Here is an 18,252-nt window from a genome sequence, read left to right on the forward strand (position 1 = left end):
GATGTTATAGTATTTGGATTCCAGATCACAACATGTAAGGTATAAGCTAAAATTCCAAGAGTATTTTGATATGTTTGTCTATTCACTTCCTCCCAAGCCTACAGATGTGGAAAAAAGTATATTTCAGGCCTCCTAATCCATCATGTGTTCTATGTAAACCTTCACAGCAAAGCTGTTTCATTGTGGCTTTATTAGGAATGTTCCCACCACTGATTTCTGGAGCAAAGCTGCATTCCATGAGACTGCAAACAGTATCCCTGTGATCAACCTGCACATCTCCTTTCTGCAGTGCTGAAGTCATTTGGGTGCTCAACTGTTGTAATTGTGATGGACGATTTATTTGACTTGTGATTTTAAACAGGCAAGAGGATCTACTTTGAAGGCGATCCTCTGTTCTGAAAGACAAGCACTCTTCTGCAAGTTTGTAATACAAAAATACCATTAAAAGGGACTTTGATTTAGCAAGAACTATTTTTAATCCTCTATATTTACAGGTCTCTGTTCTCCTTCTTTATCTCCATTGGTTTTTTTAGTGGTGACAATTACAGTTAGTAAGCTTGAAATCAAAGTGTGTCCTGGCTTTTGAAATGCTAAACTCAAAAACTGCAGATTATGGCAGTTGCCAGAAAAATACTGAAGAGAGTTTTAAGCCAACTTGTGAACTGTAGTAACAAGGAGCAACACATCTATAAAGCTAGAATAATAACCATTACCAAAATGTACTCCAGGGTGTCTTTTTACTTTGCCTTTGGGTCCGTTTGCAGACAAATATGAGTGTTGTTCTGAACCCTGCAAGGTATATGCAATCTGTATGCAACATTTGGTCTATGGTATGGCTTCCATTTCCTGTGTCATGGGTTTCAATGATCACTTTCCAGTAGATGGAAAAAATGGCCTGAATATGAAATACTCCAAGTTGTTAGGCTGTTTATTTTACTAGAAATTTATATAATGTCCAATATTAATAACTATAATTATTAATTGCCAATTAATAAGAAAGAGAAACTAAAGCCTCCTATACTTCATCCTGAAAATCTTTGATGAAGTAAAATAGCACAAAGGCATTCCTGACTTCATACTACTCAAGTTTATAAAAACATTGAAAATCTGTGATACCCTCTTGGGTGCCTTATCTAGTCTTTGTTTAGTGACACTGGTGGCTTGTGTTTTTCCACTATATTATCTTATAAATTATCATGCTAGAATTATGCTTAGACAACACAGTAATTTTATTTTTTTTTTTTTAATGGAAATATACACTGATTTTTAGATTTCCTTGTGAGGTTAGGTGGTGTGCAGGTAATCTGTATCATTCTCTAAAACCTGTAAGCAGCAGCCTTCCAAGTTGAGCCTTAGGCAGGAATTGGGGTATCTGAACTACTGCTTTACTCCGGGCCAGGAGTGCACTTTGGAAGTGATTCTCCCACTCACCCCCACTTAGCGCACTTTGGCAAACATTGCAGAGCAGTCCTGGAGTGCACAAGCTAGGTTCCTTTGCAGTGTCACAAACCTCTATTACATGCTCCAGGACAACAGGTAAGGCTCTGCAACTGCTCCTGGGCATTCAGGCCTTGAAGATCTAGTATGAGTCAGAGTTCAAAGAAATGAAACCATTTTAGATCAATGTGCAATGACTTTTAGAAAGGTAGAGTGTGAATCAAATTACAAATAATAAGACTTCAAAAATAAAAATAAATTAGTCACTAGAGGGAGCCTTTTAATCATCATATGCTAGTATTAAACTGCTGCTAACTTGGGCCTTCAGTTCTTAGACGTTGAAGTACTTTAATAGGGTCAGTACTACTTCTTCCAGCACTCAGCTCAAAGAAAATGAGGAGAAAGACAAGCACTTCTTCAAAATTCCCCATCCGTTCCACATTCTAAACAAATAGAGACTTTCTAAAGATTTCCACACAGGAAAAGCAGGTATATCCATTTAGTGGGAACAGAATGAGCTTTGCCTAGTCCCTTTAAAAATGCCATCTTTAAGTGGCATCAATGAGAGGCCATTCACTTTTCCCTCCTTCAAAGATCAAATGCCAAAATAAGCACAAGTTGTCAGTGTAAGAGGAAAGTCTTTAGACCACAGGCAGTACCCTCCCTCCTTTATCCTCACTGCACCAAAAACGTGCCCATGAGGTAATACCCAAAAGCCAGATTTCAATGAGTAGTATTTACAGTGGTGATCTGCTCTAGCTCTCTCTGCGTTAGAAGAAGGCTATGTACAAAACAACAAAGAAGTGTTCATGCAGTGTAACTGTACACATGCATTCAATTTTCTGCTAAACTCTAAATTTGGTAAATAACATAGAAGTTATAGTTTGTGGTTCTCTGGTACAAATACCATAGAATTTGCAAGAAGTCCTAGAAAAACACCCGGAGAATACAAATGCTGTGTCAGAGACCCCGTCTGCAAGAGCCTGGCTGGAACAGATTGCAACCCAGACAGAAAACCCAGCACCTCAGAAAGAAGGTGCTTTCTTTTCAGAAAATACACAGCAGCAGAGGGCATCAGACAACAAGAAATCCCGTATACCTTAAAGAATCCTGAAGGACTAAACGCACAATGAAGGGGAATGGGAACTGGAAAGGTACAGACTGAGATGCTGTAACATGGATGCGGATAATGAAGCAAACACTGGGAGAAGCAAAACCAGACACATGGTTTCTCCTCTGTGTGTTGTCTGTAACCACTCCAGCATGGAAACCCTGGTATTGGAGACAGCAGGGAGGGATGACCTATGGTGCTGTAATTTACCTCCACTAGCAAACCAACCTAAGCACTGCAATTTGCGGTGAATCACCAACTCACAACGTCTGCCTTCTCTTTTAAGATATGAAAACAGGAAATTCTGTCAGTAAAACAAGATTTCTGTTTGATAGTATTTCATGCTGTCCCAAAACACTTAATACAACAGGACTCAAAGAAAAAATCAAGAAAGCAAGCATTAGCCAGCATGTAGCCTTAATTTGTCCCTTTGAGTGATGAATAGAAAAAAGGCAGCACTCAGAAGTGAAGCCAAATGACTCATTTTCGGGAACAACAAATTCAGGTCTCTTGCTGGCATTTCCTCCCCACATCCTAAAACAGTTTCTCACTGCTTATGCAGAGATTTCCTCGCCATCACTGCAGGCACTTGGGACTGCCATAAAGTGAAGATATTTGCTCAATTTTGATTTCTACAGCCAAAGAATTGCTGCTTTGTGAGTATAGTGATTTTCTGTTTCTGTGTTGGAAAAGTGGGGAGGTTTAAAGGGAACTGTTATTTATAGTGCCTTTCATGGGAGTGTCTCAGACTTGAAGGAGGTCCTTCCCTCCCCGTGAGAAACCAGTGGTTGGACAGAAAATGTTTTAGCTACATCTGTGGTGCTCCCCAGCCTGGCCCTCACTGGGTGTATGAATGTCGCATTGTGCAAACGGCCGTGGGACGCGCAGCTTTATGGGCTCCAGGATGCATTAGACCACCCAGCCGCTTGCAAGCTCTGGTGTAACATGGCTTTCCTGTGCAGAGTGCGCATGAGCAGCTGGGGCAGATTTAAGGAATGCCTTCAACAACAGATGTTAGACACTGTGCTGTAGCAGTAGCTGTTGTACTGGAATATTTGGAATAGTTTTAAGTCAACTGAAAATAAGTTCACCCTCCAGATTATCAGCTGCCTGCTTTGAGCGTAACTTGACCAGGTACAGTATTCCTCCCTTACTCTGTTGGGAACGCACAGGAAAATTTCAGTGGGCATTTGGAAAATACTTTTTTTTTGTTTTGGCTCTGTAGATAAAAATATCTTGAGAAACTTTTTAAAAGGTATTTTCCTTTACAACAACATTACTTTCATACAAGCCTGTGTATAAAGTGAGAGTTGCAGCAATTTGTTATCATGAGTGTGGCTTTTATTTTATCTATATCAAGTCGACAAAATACGCTTTTTTAAAAGACATTTTCACAGACTGAACAGTCGGCGCTATTCTTGTGAAACGTGTATCTGAGTGCATCTAAAATGATGAATATTTTTTCTTATGCAAACTGGCTTGAACGGGGATTTCAGTATCTTTTAAGTATATGATAGAATAGTAAAGATAGACTAAAACATTTCAGTCAGTAAAGGAAAACAGTTAGCAAAATATGGAAGATATGGAAGCTATACCCCCCTGAATCATTAAAATGGATGAAGAAAGGGATAAAATCTAAATTGCTATGGGAGGATTAAATAATGGGAGAGGGAGAAAAGAGTTTTGCTTTAAGCTGAAGCTGGATTCAATTCAGATAGGAAAGGGGACTCTGCTTGCAGCATGGCTTAAGTGTCACTTAGACAAAAGTGGTCCCAGAGAGTCATCCTCTAAACTGCTTGTGAGTGAATCAGGCAGATGCTTGCTGCTGCCCCAGCTGCCAGGGCCCAAGCAAGGAGCTGTACGGCTGTGTGGGAAGCTGGGCTTCCCCCAACTTCTCAGCAAGGGAACAGGGCAAGCTGCTTTCACTGCCCCTTTTGCTCCCACCAGGATTTCTCTGCTGAAGTTTCTCTGACTGGATTCCCATTACCTTTCACTAAGGAAATGGCTTGACAGGGATAATATCAGTCAGTTGTTTTTTCTATACTACTGGCAGCTTCTGAGGAACCTCAGCCTTGAGCTCCAGGCTGTGCTTTGCATCACTACTGTGAAGTACAGGCAGTTAGTGGCAACCAACTAAGGAATTAAATTTTAATATTTCCAACTCCCATTTATTTCAGCTGTTTTGCAGGCACATAGAGGATGTAAAAGACAGCTGAGGTGTCCTCCAGTATCTTTCCGATACCAATTTAGGATGCGGCAAAGGCACAAATCTAAATGCAGGAAACTGAGCGTCTCTGTAAACAGCAATGCTGCATCAGCATTGGTGTTTGTAAATAAGTGTTTAGAGCTGTTTGGATGCCAATTTTCTAAGCATAGAACTTTAAATTTTCCCATTGAGGCTTGTAGTGTTGATGAACAAAATGTAAGTATGGATATTAACTAAGCTGCTAAATACTATCATTTCTGGAAGAAAAAAAGTGTAAACCCAACATAATTTATGAAATTGAGATGCTTGGGGTAGTTTAACCAGATATGGGATAAATTTGAAAGCAATCGATTTTAAAGTCTTTGAACTAATTGTATTTGGCCCACTCTTGAGAGCCTTTAAACCTTTGTCCCATCCTGGCAGTAAGAGAGATATCCCCAGAGGAACCCTTGCAGAAAGTTGTGCAGAGGGGGGAAAGGAGCATCACACTCTGAAATCAGACATAAATGAAGAAGGAAAAGGCTCAGCTCAAACAACAAGAGGTCACAAATTCAGTGTGTTCTAAGAAAATGTCATTGTTGGAAGAGGATGACTAGAATTCCTGGAACTAAAGATAGCTCTTAAAAGCCTGAAAGGAAACTTGGCACGCGAATAAGCAACAATCTGCTACTCTCTCTGTGATTACAGAAAAATAAATTTTATTGAGGACTGGATTTAGAAAGCTCTTCTCTTCGTTTCTGAGCAGTAAGTATTTTTCACATGGCTGAGTCATGTAAGAAAAGAGAATTATTTTACTATTTTAAGATAAACTTCTCTAAAAAAAAAAATCCTCTGAGAAGTGAAGAAGTGCCAGCAATAAAAATAACTGCTGCCTTTACTCTTCTTCTTTTAGGGTATGATCTACAATGCACTGAAATAAATAAAACAGAGAATGTTGATAGGTTTTGATTAAGTTTTTCATCCATTTTTATTGCAGCAACTACTAGGCAGATGCAAACATGATAAGGTGCTCTCTCTCTTGGCTTTGCAGGATCTGAACACTCCAAATGCAGAAATGATTTGGCAACTAACATCTTGCTGGTAAGAAGAGTTCATGAATTATTGCTATGTCATACTTAGATCTAAAGTGAGCAAAGTTTAATAATGATGTAATACTGTATTATTAAAAAGTAGTGTTATATAGAAAGTATACTCACAAAGTTATTTTTGGTTGGTTGGTTGGTTGGGTTTTTTTCTTATTCATTACTTTTTTCATAACACAAAGGTTCCAGTCTGGACAAGAAGGATGTCAAAGGAAGTTGATTCCATTCTCAGCTTCTCAGATCAACTCCTAAAAAACACCCCAAGCCACTAAAGCAACAATATTTATACATCATGTGTCACATGTAAATTCCCAGGCCAGAGTGTGAGAATCAGAAAAGGAGATTTTTAAAGTTACAGTCCTGACATTCTCCTTTTCGTGAAATCTGTTTGGGTCAATGATTAAAACTTAACACTCCCTCTGCACCTGGGCAGAGAGTGATCTGGTCTGCAGCCAAGCTCATGCAGGAAGGTGTTCAGCCACATGCAGTGGTACTGGGGAATGGCCAGGTCATTGGCTTCTTTCTTTCTCCTGTGTTTCAGGACATCCCTGATCAGATCTCTGATATTTGGTCTACTTCTGCAGACTCCAGTTGCACAGCTTTCCATCATCACACAGCCGAATATCATCCTACTCATGGCTGATGATCTTGGCATAGGGGATGTAGGTTGCTATGGGAATGACACCATCAGGTAAGGAAACTAAACATAACAGGGAACAGAGTTAGTGTGTTATTTAATATAGGGCTGCAATTCTCTGCCTATGATTGACATCATCAGCTATTCAAGCTGTCTTCAAGTTCATTTCCTGGAGAAATCGGAGGATTTCCCATGGGTGCTATTAATGATAAATTTAAAGCACTAACAGCATTATCTCACAGCCTAGAGAGCATTCGCAGGGCCAGCTTTGCTCTCCAGGGCTGCTTTACTGTGGGCATATGTCAACTGTTCTTGTGTATTCTTTAATTGCCTGACATTGAGAAACAGCTACGCTCTTGCACATACCCAAAGATAGAAATGTCATCCCTCCTTCAACATATCAGGCCTCAGTACCTCATTTAACTTTATTCTGCCATTCTTTCCCAGTCTCCAATCAAAATACAGTATAAACCACTTCAACAAGCTATGTTACTACCAAATATTTCTCTTTTCAGACCCAAGGGCATAGAGTTTGCCTTGGTTTTGAAAATCATGCCTTGGTATTGCCTCCTGGCTTCCTACCAGCTTGTCTCTTTGGTACAGTCACTACTCTCATCCAGCAAAGTCCTCAGAATCTCACTCTGGTTGGTACCAGCTGGAAAGTTTCTGACAGGTAGCTGATAATCACAGGTAGCTGATGGGGCTCTGCATGGCCAGGCCTCCACTTCTGCACAGCAACATGCCCAAAGCATGAGTTTTCTTTTCAAGAGCAGTGAGGTATATTTCTGCAAGGCCCTTCACAAGGCTCAGGAAACATGAAGGAATGATTGGCTTGAAATGTATCCAGGTAGAAATTTTTAATGAAGAAAGAAAAAAATATATTCCCCCATCACTTGAAGAAATTAAAATGAAAAAAGAAAAATATTTCCTGGCCATCTAGAAACAGAATAAGCTTTCCAAAATGAAGATAAATAAAATGAAGATAAGTATATTATTCCTCATCCCTCAAAGACTCTCTGACAGTGTTGATTGCATTTTTAGGACCCCAAACATTGATCGCCTGGCAAAGGAAGGAGTGAAACTAACCCAACACATCGCTGCGGCTCCACTTTGCACCCCCAGCAGAGCAGCTTTCCTTACTGGCAGATATCCCCTCCGATCAGGTTTGCCTTGCAAAACCAAGCAGCCTTTAAACATTGCTTTATTGCTGAAGGGAACAATGTCATACATTGGGAACAAAAGAAATGAAGGTGTGCAAATAGAAGGGGTGCCACAGATATGTTATCCCTCACTGAGGCACACAAAACCACGCCAGCTAGGATTAGCACCTTTGAGGTAACATCTATATTTATGGGGTACAATGAATTGACCTAGGGGGAAGCAGCCCTGCAGAGCAGCTTGGTCCCCTCAGCTCACAACTTCAGTTACCTGTTGGTGCTCTATTGCACAGATTGCAAGCAGAATGAAGTTAACACAAATTGTTACATTCAAAAACAGTCATGGCACAGGACATGAACAATAATAATACATTTCTAAAGCACTAGTTACATTAATTTGTCATGGATGACTTCTTATCATATATCAGAAATGGCTTGGCCCTGCAAGGAGCAGTGTAGATGTATGTAGATGTGTGTCCATTCCCTCCAGTCAAGGTGCAGAACGAGTAATTTACAAGAAAGCTTTGTTACCTATGTGTCAGAATTCATCTGTCCTATGAAATAACAGTTTGACAGCTATATTATTTTTACCAGTACTGTTTCTGAGGAAAAAATACTATCCTGTCAAACCACATCCCTGAGATGAAGAGGTATGAAAAATAAAAAGCTCTGCATGTTTCTAACAGCAACACTCTAACATTTGTTACATTGCAAATGATCTTCAATCCATTCATTCACAAGGCATTTTAAAGCTGACATGTCATCCTGCTTTTGTCATGACAGCTCCCACTGAGATAGATAGCTTGGAAATGCACATGAGCTTGTACAGACTCCCTCCCACTATAACAATAGGGTCAGAGACATTCAACACTTCCATGACAGATTGTACTTCACATAATCTTATACGATGGGGTCATGCCACTATATAATGCTCAATGGCAGGGTGTAGAGCTGCAGGTGAGGAGAAGACTGCAGTGCTACTACTAGTGCGACCTACTCTCTGGGTTTCAGAAGTCACTTACCAGCCAAGCCACTGCACAGGGAAATCTTGAATTTCTATGCAGCCTTCTGCAAGCTGGAGTTTGAGGCTGATGGAGGGCTGAAGTCTCCCTACTCTCCTCCCTGCGCTCACAGTCATGCTAAGTAAGTGCAGTTCACACAGCCTGGATGCCACTGTGCCATTCTGAATAAAATGAAATAAAATGTCTCAGTATGAGATACAAAGAAGAAAAGGTGTTACGTAATGGAGAGTCTTAACTCCTTAATCTTGACCTTGAGTCCTAGATTAATTTCTCCAAATAAACAGCATTAGGATAAATATTTAACACCATAATATCAGTAAAACCAGGAAACAAGAAATTGTGTTTCTTAAAAATACTCTACCAGTTACTCTTATTAAGATTTTTATTACTGTATTTTTAGGGATGGATGCTGTAAACAATTATCGTGTTATATTTTGGAATGGCGGCTCAGGAGGGCTTCCTCCAAACGAAACCACTTTTGCCAGAATACTGCAGCACCAAGGCTACAGCACAGGATTGATAGGTATGTGAACACTCCTGCAGGCAGCGTAGAATGTCCTGCATATCTCACACAAACTATTTGTTATAGTAAGCACTGCTCATACCTCAGTTATAATATTTTTATTTCCTGATTTAAGAATATCCTGTAAGAAGAAATCCTGAACAAAAACAATTTCTCTTGAAAGAGCAGGCATCTGATAAAGAGAACAATTTTTACTGCTGACCTGCCTTCAGGCAGAGCTGTGGTTGATAAAGTATATAATGGAAAATATGTTAATATTTCTTCAGTATTTTTCTATCAGGAATATGGTAACTATTCCAATACAATGCGATAAAAAAACAAAACCGTAAGTGCCATTTAAATATGCATGGTGATGATTTACACAGCTCAGAGCAGATTCACAACAAAACAGAACAGCTGCTACTTAAACCAATAGAGCCAGTTCATAATGCCACAGCATTTGTCCTTTCAAACACAGAAATAATTATTTTTCTTTACTTACAGCATGCCACTATAGTTCACCAAGATTTCAGCACAGCCCATAAAACACTGCCTCCTTCAGCATTAATACAAACACCATTTTACTTTATATTTTATAGAATCATAGAATAGTTAGGGTTGGAAAGGACCTTAAGATCATCTAGTTCCAACCCTCCTGCCATGGGCAGAGACACCTCACACTACACCATGCCACTCAAGGCTCTGTCCAACCTGGCCTTAAACACTACCAGGAATGGAGCATTTACAACTTCCCTGGGCAACCCATTCCAGTGCCTCACCACCCTCTCAGTAAAGAATTTCTTCCTTATATCCAATCTAAACTTCCCCTGTTTAAGTTTTAACCCGTTATCCCTCATCCTATCACTACAGTCCCTAATGAATAGTCCATCCCCAGCATCCCTGTAGCACCCCTTCAGATACTGGAAGGCTGCTATGAAGTCTCCATGCAGCCTTCTCCAGGCTGAACAGCCCCAACTTTCTCAGCCTGTCTCCATACGGGAGGTGCTCCAGTCCCCTGATCATCTTCATGGCCCTCCTCTGGACTTGTTCCAACAGTTCCATGTCCTTTTTATGTTGAGGACACCAGAACTGCACAAAATACTCCAAGTGAGGTCTCACGAGAGCAGACTAGAGGGGCAGGATCATCTCCTTCGACCTGCTGGTCACGCTCCTCTTGATGCACTTCTTTTTTTATATACAGTTGTAACTTTTGGTCGTGATTCAATTTCAAATAATTGTTTCTCTTACACAAGTCACATAGTTCCACAAACTGATAAAACACAAATATTCCTGAGATGAATTTTCAGCTATTTGCCCTACTTCTCTGAGCATCTAAATGTCAAATATCCAAAATCTATGTCTGACGTATAAAAATATTGGCTACACAAATAAACTGAATTTACTAATAAAAGTGTCTTCAGAAATGGATTTGTATTCCTTCAGCAGAATAAATCAAAACCATAAGGACAACACTAAATTAAGACCTCCACAATTTTTGGTTCTATATTACTGAATCTTCCCCTGTTAGTTTTGTACCAATACTATTTTAGTTGCTTTAATCAGCTCATAAAAAAGCCCATGTCTATTAGCCACGTGCTTCAGCTTGGTTTCAGATGTTATCACTAGCAAAATAATCAGATTTGTCTTCACTTTGTCAAAGGAATTGCACTGCAGGGAGATTGTGCTGCATACTTCCTAGAAGCCGGCTAGCAAAATGTGCTGATCTTTTCCCTGTAGGCATCTCAGCTAAAATCACGCTATAGACACCACTAATATAATATAAGCATCACTTGGTTTAGCCCAATTGACAGATTCTGATTAATAGCACTCTAAGGGATAATGGAAAATGCTGGTGATAAGTGGCAAAAATTCCAACAAACCCAAGCATAAGAACTTTACATTCAATTCATGAAGCCAGAAATCTTATGCAACATCTACCTACATCACCACAGTTGAATGAGTACTAAAAAGTCTCACCTGAACGGTGTGTGATTGTTTTGCTCTGAGCACAAACAGTTTAAAAGTTAAAGCCTATTAATAACCTGCAGCTTGATGTGATAATAAGATTTTTTGTAGGGAAACTCTTTGCAGTCTTTGTAGTTAGAAAGCCAATGTTGTGTAGCATATGCCCTCAGAGATTGATTTATCTTAATTATACATTTAGTTCATCTTCTGGAGAGTTCAACTTTCATAGCATGTCAGAAGCCTCTATGGACCTCAGTTGGAGATTTAGGTGTTGGAGTACATCTGAAGTCTGATGACACTTTAGCTGCACCTGTATTTATGACCAAAGCATCTGTGTATTGATTATAACCTTGCTTCATTCTAAAACTGGCTTTAAATGTTTGAAGAGGTAATCTGAGCAGAAATTTTAGCTGAAAGCAATTAATTTACCTAGAATGGAACTTTCACTCTTGCTTTTTATTTATATCCAAAAGCAGCAATTTTTTTCCTCCGAAGCAGCTTTTTCTGCTTCTACTGTAATGCGTGTAGATTCTATTGAAACCTACTCAGGGTTGGCTGCTAGTATATGTATTGGTAACATTGCGAATGGTTTGTTTAGGTTAATATCCTTCTGTAAGTGCACAGTTCCTTACTCCACAAGACTAATTAGTTGCAAATCAGCTTTCAAGTAAAATTCCAAATGTTCATTTTTGTCTATAGATCTGGTATTCAAGGCCTACTTTACATCAGAGATCATAAAATGCAATTAAACTCATCTCTCTGATAAGAGGTAGATCTGGTCACCTGATTCAGATATTCACAAGCCTCAGTGTTTAAGTCAGATGAGCCAACTTGTTATGTCTCCATATAAGTGCTTAATCAGTCTATTAGAATAGACTGGAGGAGAAGCAAAAGCATGTTTTTTATATGCTATTTGTCATAATAGCAGACATATGTTCATAATAAAGAACAAACTGTATCTCAAAAGGTCAGGAGATGCTCCTTTTGATATATGGAGACTTCCGAATTTAAAAGAAGGTGGCTTTAACTTTTAAAAATGTGATGAAATACAAGTAAATGGCAAAAATATTCACAAAAAAAATCTTTTATTCTTACCTAATATATGGAGATACTATTATAAGCAAAGTTTATGTACATATGTACAGTTTTGTAAGAAACCCTTATCTCCTGAGCTCATGGTCTTCTGAAACTGGTGCACTGCTGACCTGCCAGTTACTTGCCTATACTGTCCCTAGCTTCCCTTATTAGACTGGCACCAACACATTGCTGATTGTTGCCATAGTCCGGACATCAAGTTATTCAAAACTTTCCAGAAACAAGTCTGTGTAGCACATTAATAACAGAACAATGTTATTTTGCCCTGTGCTTACCAAAGGACTTCTTCCTCCTATTTCATACCTGACAGATCTCCAGGAAGGCCATACATTTTTGCTTGGTTCTGAATATCTGAATTTTCCCCAGTTTATGTTTCCCTTTATAGTCCAGGTTTTTATGCTAGCTAGAGGGCATGAATATGTGTATAGAGCACCAATTTACAATTTCTAGGAGTTTACTTTCATCAGTCATAACATGCATCCCATTATATTACTACACACTCAGTATATATGTGTAGGATGAAGAAGTTATCACAGGTAGGGAAAATTTTTTTTTTTTCAGAAATGTATTGTATGAGGAAAAGCACATTTTTTAATATTATCTCTTTACATTTCAATAACCTATATTTTCAGGGAAGTGGCATCAAGGAGTTAACTGTGAATCCCGCAATGACCATTGTCATCACCCTTTAAAACACGGGTTTGACTACTTTTATGGGATGCCTTTTACGCTAATAAGTGACTGCCAACCAACAGAAACACCAGAGATGGACAGAGCCTTTAGAAGGAAGCTCTGGTTTTCCACTCAGATGATTGGCCTAGCTATACTCACTGCTGCTCTGGGAAGATTGACTGGCTTGATTTCAGTCAGCTGGAAAACGCTGACCTGCCTTGCTGGGTTTAGTCTCCTGTTCTTCATATGCTGGTTCTCCAGTTATGGGTTTGTACGATACTGGAACTGCATTATGATGAGAAACCATGAAGTTACTGAGCAGCCGATGGTGACAGACCGGACAACATCCCATATCTTGAAAGAGTCTATTTCATTCATTGAAAGGTAAAGTGTTTTTCCGCTGATCACAATTTTTCTGGTTCTTACATGTCAGCTTTTAAATGGCACTTTCCCTGTGAAGTCTATAATATTTTGTAATATTATATAGTATTATAAGTACTATTGTGCCTATTAATTATTAGTAATGTTAATAATGATATAATACTATTAAACAAAAAAAATAGCTATGCTTTAAGGATGTCTGTTATTCACAGCTTCACTAAAGCTGATAACATTTCCAAATTTCCAGGGGTTGGATTTAATATTTCTAGGCTATATTGAGTAAATATATATTTCTGTCAATGCGACCAACGTTGCAGCTTTAAGTGATAACAGCTGATGGCAGAAATACATGTGTGGGCTGGGGAAGGAAAATTAGAGCTGTGATGTAGCCTTATCATAGGGACTGCTTTGTGGGGACCAGTTGGCAGGAGATGAACTTACTGCCTTTGTTTCAGTAGCACAGTAAAGGCTTGCCATGGCAGAAAGTGGAGGTTCAATCTGCAATTTTTTAGCTATGATTCAGGGAAAAAAGACGGTCATTTTATATCTGCCAAACATTATTTTAACAGGCAGGTCCTAATCGTGGTTTAATTTCTTACAAGGTAAGATGTTTCTGATTTTTGAAATGCATATATATGCAAATCGTGATACCATTTTCCATTACGACTGACCTCTGCATGTATTGAGAACCTTCCTCCCCAATAACAAAGGGCTTTAACTTTTAAAAATTTGATGAAATACAAGTAAAAGTCAAAATTATTTATAAAACAAAATCTTTTATTCTCACCCAGTATATGGAGATAATACTATCAGCAAAGTTATGTATATATGTACAGTTTCACGAGAAATCCTGATCTCCTTAGCTCATGTTCTTCTGGAACTGGTGGTTTGCCTGGCAAACCCACTGCTGAGCTGCCAGTTACTTGATTACACAAATAACAAAGTGTTGATTGAATTGATTTCTGTTTTTTAGAAATAAGCACAAGCCATTCCTCCTTTTTCTTTCCTTTTTACATTCCCACACCCCGCTCATCACCACAGAGAAGTTTCTTGGGAGGAGCAGCCATGGTTTATATGGAGACAATGTAGAGGAGATGGACTGGATGGTGGGTAAGTCACCGTAGCAAATAATGATGTCTTCAACTACCTAATACCTTGGTCTGAATATATAATAAAAATGTTGTTATTAAAAGAATGAGGAAGAGAATTAAAAACAAGTAGGAAAAAAGTCCTAAAGTTTTCATGAACATCTGTCAATTTTGTATGAGCGCTGTTGGCTTACAGAGTTGGCTTTTTATTTTCTCCAGTTTTGGACCAAATGAGTCCTTCTGTTCACTCAGTTTTTTTAGTCTAGTGTTTACCACTTTTAACCATATCCCCGTATTTACAACCATGTCCCCTTGGCTCCTGTCAAAGAACATTCTTGCTTTTTTTACTAGATAAATAAGAATTATTTAGTTTTCTGTGATTATTAAAGATCAGGAAATTTCAGCCTCTCACGTCTTACCTATTTCTAAGTAGGACACATCAGAAGGTGATGAAACTAACAAGCAAATTAAATCTATGTGGAAACCAGCAGACTATTTCTCTGTGACTGCTGCATTCAGCAGCACAGTGAATATTTTTTAGCCCCATTCATAAATCTAGAAATGTTCATAAATGTTAATTGGTATGCCCCCAGAAATTAGATTCATGTTATTTTTCAGCCTGGTTTATGGAAGGGAGGGAGAATTATTTATCACCCAGTCATGGCAGAGGAAAAGTAGCCACATTTGCAAAAGGTATAAGAATCAGGTACACATACCGAAAGAGCTGGATTACATCCATCCAGTAATTTCATACAAATACTGACTGTGGCCTAGACATCATAATGTACATGACATTTTTTCTTCATTTCTCATTGCTCTTCTTTTAAACAGTGACCATCCGTACATAGATAAAAAATTACATTGATGAATGTTTATAATTCAGAAGCTAAAATTTATTCAGTGTAAGTGATATTTTTGGATTTTAATACTTACGTATTCCTGTGTTTACAGGCCAGGTTCTAGATGTTATTGACAAGGAAGGCTTGCAAAATACTACACTAGTTTACTTTGCCTCTGATCATGGTGGATGGCTGGAAAGACAAGAAGGCCAAAGACAGCTGGGTGGCTGGAATGGAATATACAGAGGTAAGAGCTGTCAGGTTTGGTGACAACCCAGCAACAACTAGTAAAGTACTCAGGACACCCCTAAAGCTTAGGTAAGACTGTACACTCAAGGAGTAATAGTGTTTTATCATTGAGAAGCAAATCTGTCTCATTCTAATTAGGCATTTAAAAACGTAGACAATTCTAGCCTGTGCAGGTATCCTTTATAAGCATGAATTCTCGAACTGTCATTTCCTCCTGAGGCAACTGATCACAAGTTAATTTTTATTAAGGTTGTATAACTTCTCACAAAGTATTAGCTGTATCTTACACCTGAACCTTTGCTTTAGCTACAACAGGTATGTTATAGGATTGTAAAAGAAAGAGGAGAACTAGGCTTGGAAATGACTTTGTGCCTGAAAATTTTGTTCACAATGAGTTCTGAAGTGGCACTGTGTAAAACAATAGAAAGGAGTAAGTGTGTAAGGTCACAGAAGGGGTCTCATACAGTGAGCACACTTCCACTGATGCTGAAAAGAAGGAGCTTAGTGGTAAGAACAAAAGGAAAGCTCATAACTGTAACGTTAACTTATGATAACACAGTAACATTCATCTGCAATTTCTCCTTATTTTAAAATAAACGGGTTTAATTATTTTTTTTTTTTTAATGCAAGGTGGAAAAGCTATGGGAGGCTGGGAAGGAGGAATCCGTGTCCCAGGGATATTTAGATGGCCAGGAGTTTTACCTGCAGGCAAAATTATCGATGAACCCACAAGCCTTATGGATATTTATCCTACAGTAGTTAATCTGGCTGGAGGGGTACTACCCCAGGACAGGTATAAACCCATGGCTTTATCCTTCCTTCACTCCATAACAATGGAAAATCAAGTTTGGAAACACATTCTAAGAGTCTGACATTTTTGTTTTCCACTGCTGCTCCTTTTCTAGACTCATAAATGTCACCACAGCCCAGTCACCTCTTCTCTACATTTGAGATTCACCATCTACCTGCAATCTTCTACAAGCATCTTCCTCATTCAGAGTTCCCAGTTCCAGCAAGAGATATGCAGAAGGAGCACTGTCCTGTACAGCTTACATCAGTCTGATGGTCTCCATTTTTTCTGTTAGGGTAATTGATGGCCGGGATCTGATGCCTTTACTGCGAGGAATGGTTGAGCACTCGGAGCATGAGTTCCTGTTTCATTACTGTGGCATTCACTTACATGCTGCACGGTGGCACCAGAAGGACAGTGAGTATAGAACTTCTTTCCCAAGAATTAGGTTCTGTTTATGGGAGGGCACATTTGTCTAGCATGTTTTTTCTGGGAAGGCAGCTTTCGGAGTAGTTCCAGGTATAAAGTTGTAAAGAACTTACTAGCATTGCCTGCATTGTATGGCACAAAGAGTTTCATCATGGCTCCAAGGCACAGGACATGCCAAGCAGGCTATTGGAGCTCAGGTGGGTCTCACCCATCTCCCCATATGAATGCAAGGCCTGGGGAGCCCATGCCCTATTTGTCTCGTGGAGAAGTCCTTGCCTCAGCCCTTTGTCTTTCTGCTCACTTAACAAGGAAGCAAGCCATGAAAACTCCAAACCTTTTTTACATGTCTTCATAAAAAAGCAAAGTTTTTTTAACTGATACTTGCTGAAAATTTTGGAGAGATTTCAAAACATCAAAAATCATTTTACATTATTGGTTTATTTCTGCTGCACTTAATTGTAAATGAAATTGCAATATTGTATCAACTAATAAGTGTAGAGCTGAAGTGCAACCAGAAATGAGCATTTTGCAATATTATATCAATTAATAAGTCTAGAGCTGAAGTACTACCAGAAATGAGCTCTAGAAAAACATTCACTCTTCTAATACCTTGTGATAACCACCAGTATCATTGCAAGTCTTCTCTTTTTCTTGCCAGGTGGAGCCATCTGGAAGGCTCACTATGTGACTCCCATCTTTCGTCCTCTTGGAGCTGGAGCTTGTTATGATAGGGGATTTTGTCCATGTTTTGGGGAAGGTGTGACCCATCATGACCCTCCGTTGCTGTTTGATCTCTCACAAGACCCTTCTGAAGCCAAACCTCTGTCAGCTGACACTGAGCCCCTCTTTGACACTGTAATAAAGAAGATTGGAAGAGCCATAGAAGAGCATCGCAGGACACTGACTCCTGTCCCAGAGCAGCTCTCCGTGTACAATGTGGTCTGGAAGCCGTGGCTGCAGCCATGCTGTGGGACATTCCCATTCTGTTGGTGTGATAAGGAAGGTGACAATAAACCCGCCAACCTATAGAAGAAAGAACAGTTACTTCCTCAAAAGTGTTTTTAGATTCAGAGTGTTTTCTTTAGGGGTGTTGATTGGTGGGTTGGTTGGTTGTTTTAACAGAGCCTTTATATGAGAATCGTTCTATCGAATGGCACAGTATTTGTCAAAGGTGGGTTTAGGCTGAACACTCTGTGGGCAGAATAAAGAAGGAATGATCTGAAGAGCATGTTTTAACTTGCATCTGCTGACAACTAACTGAATAGTTCAAATGCACTGAAGCAAACCAAGATTAGAGCTGTACAAGTAATGATATCACTTTGGGTCTATTATTCATGAATATACACTTAGAAGCTTTATTTTATTTTATTGTTCTGAGTTTCTAAGTAATTCCTGGACTAAGATTTCCCTTAATTTTCTTACTGCTATGCACAAGATGCCCCTATAATAAATATTTGCAGACTAGTGCTTCCAAAATAATTAAAATATAATTTTGCCCACAGTTCCTCACAGAATCTGCTTCAAAAGTAGCTTTCTTCTTTCCTTGTATTTAGTCCCTCCAGCAGCAGTGATGATGGCAGCTGCTTAGTG

The 18,252-nt window shown here is 39.1% G+C and overlaps 1 protein-coding gene across 1 annotated transcript; it reads left to right on the top strand.

The window, feature by feature from the left end:
• Window positions 1-5,740: 5,740 nt before the first annotated feature.
• Window positions 5,741-17,691, top strand: LOC308218726 (arylsulfatase D-like; the record flags this gene model as incomplete). The annotated part of the gene is given in 11 exon segments (XM_080613089.1): window positions 5,741-5,761; window positions 5,764-5,834; window positions 6,378-6,527; window positions 7,515-7,636; window positions 9,053-9,175; window positions 12,847-13,270; window positions 14,241-14,377; window positions 15,307-15,441; window positions 16,074-16,236; window positions 16,529-16,650; window positions 17,321-17,691. Coding segments are annotated over 11 exon segments (1,827 nt in total). The 5' UTR covers window positions 5,741-5,752.
• Between the last annotated feature and the right edge of the window lie 561 nt (window positions 17,692-18,252).

The sequence above is a fragment of the Psittacula echo genome (assembly GCF_963264785.1).
Source record: "Psittacula echo genome assembly, chromosome: 3".
In the NCBI taxonomy this organism is placed as follows: Eukaryota; Metazoa; Chordata; class Aves; order Psittaciformes; family Psittacidae; genus Psittacula; species Psittacula echo.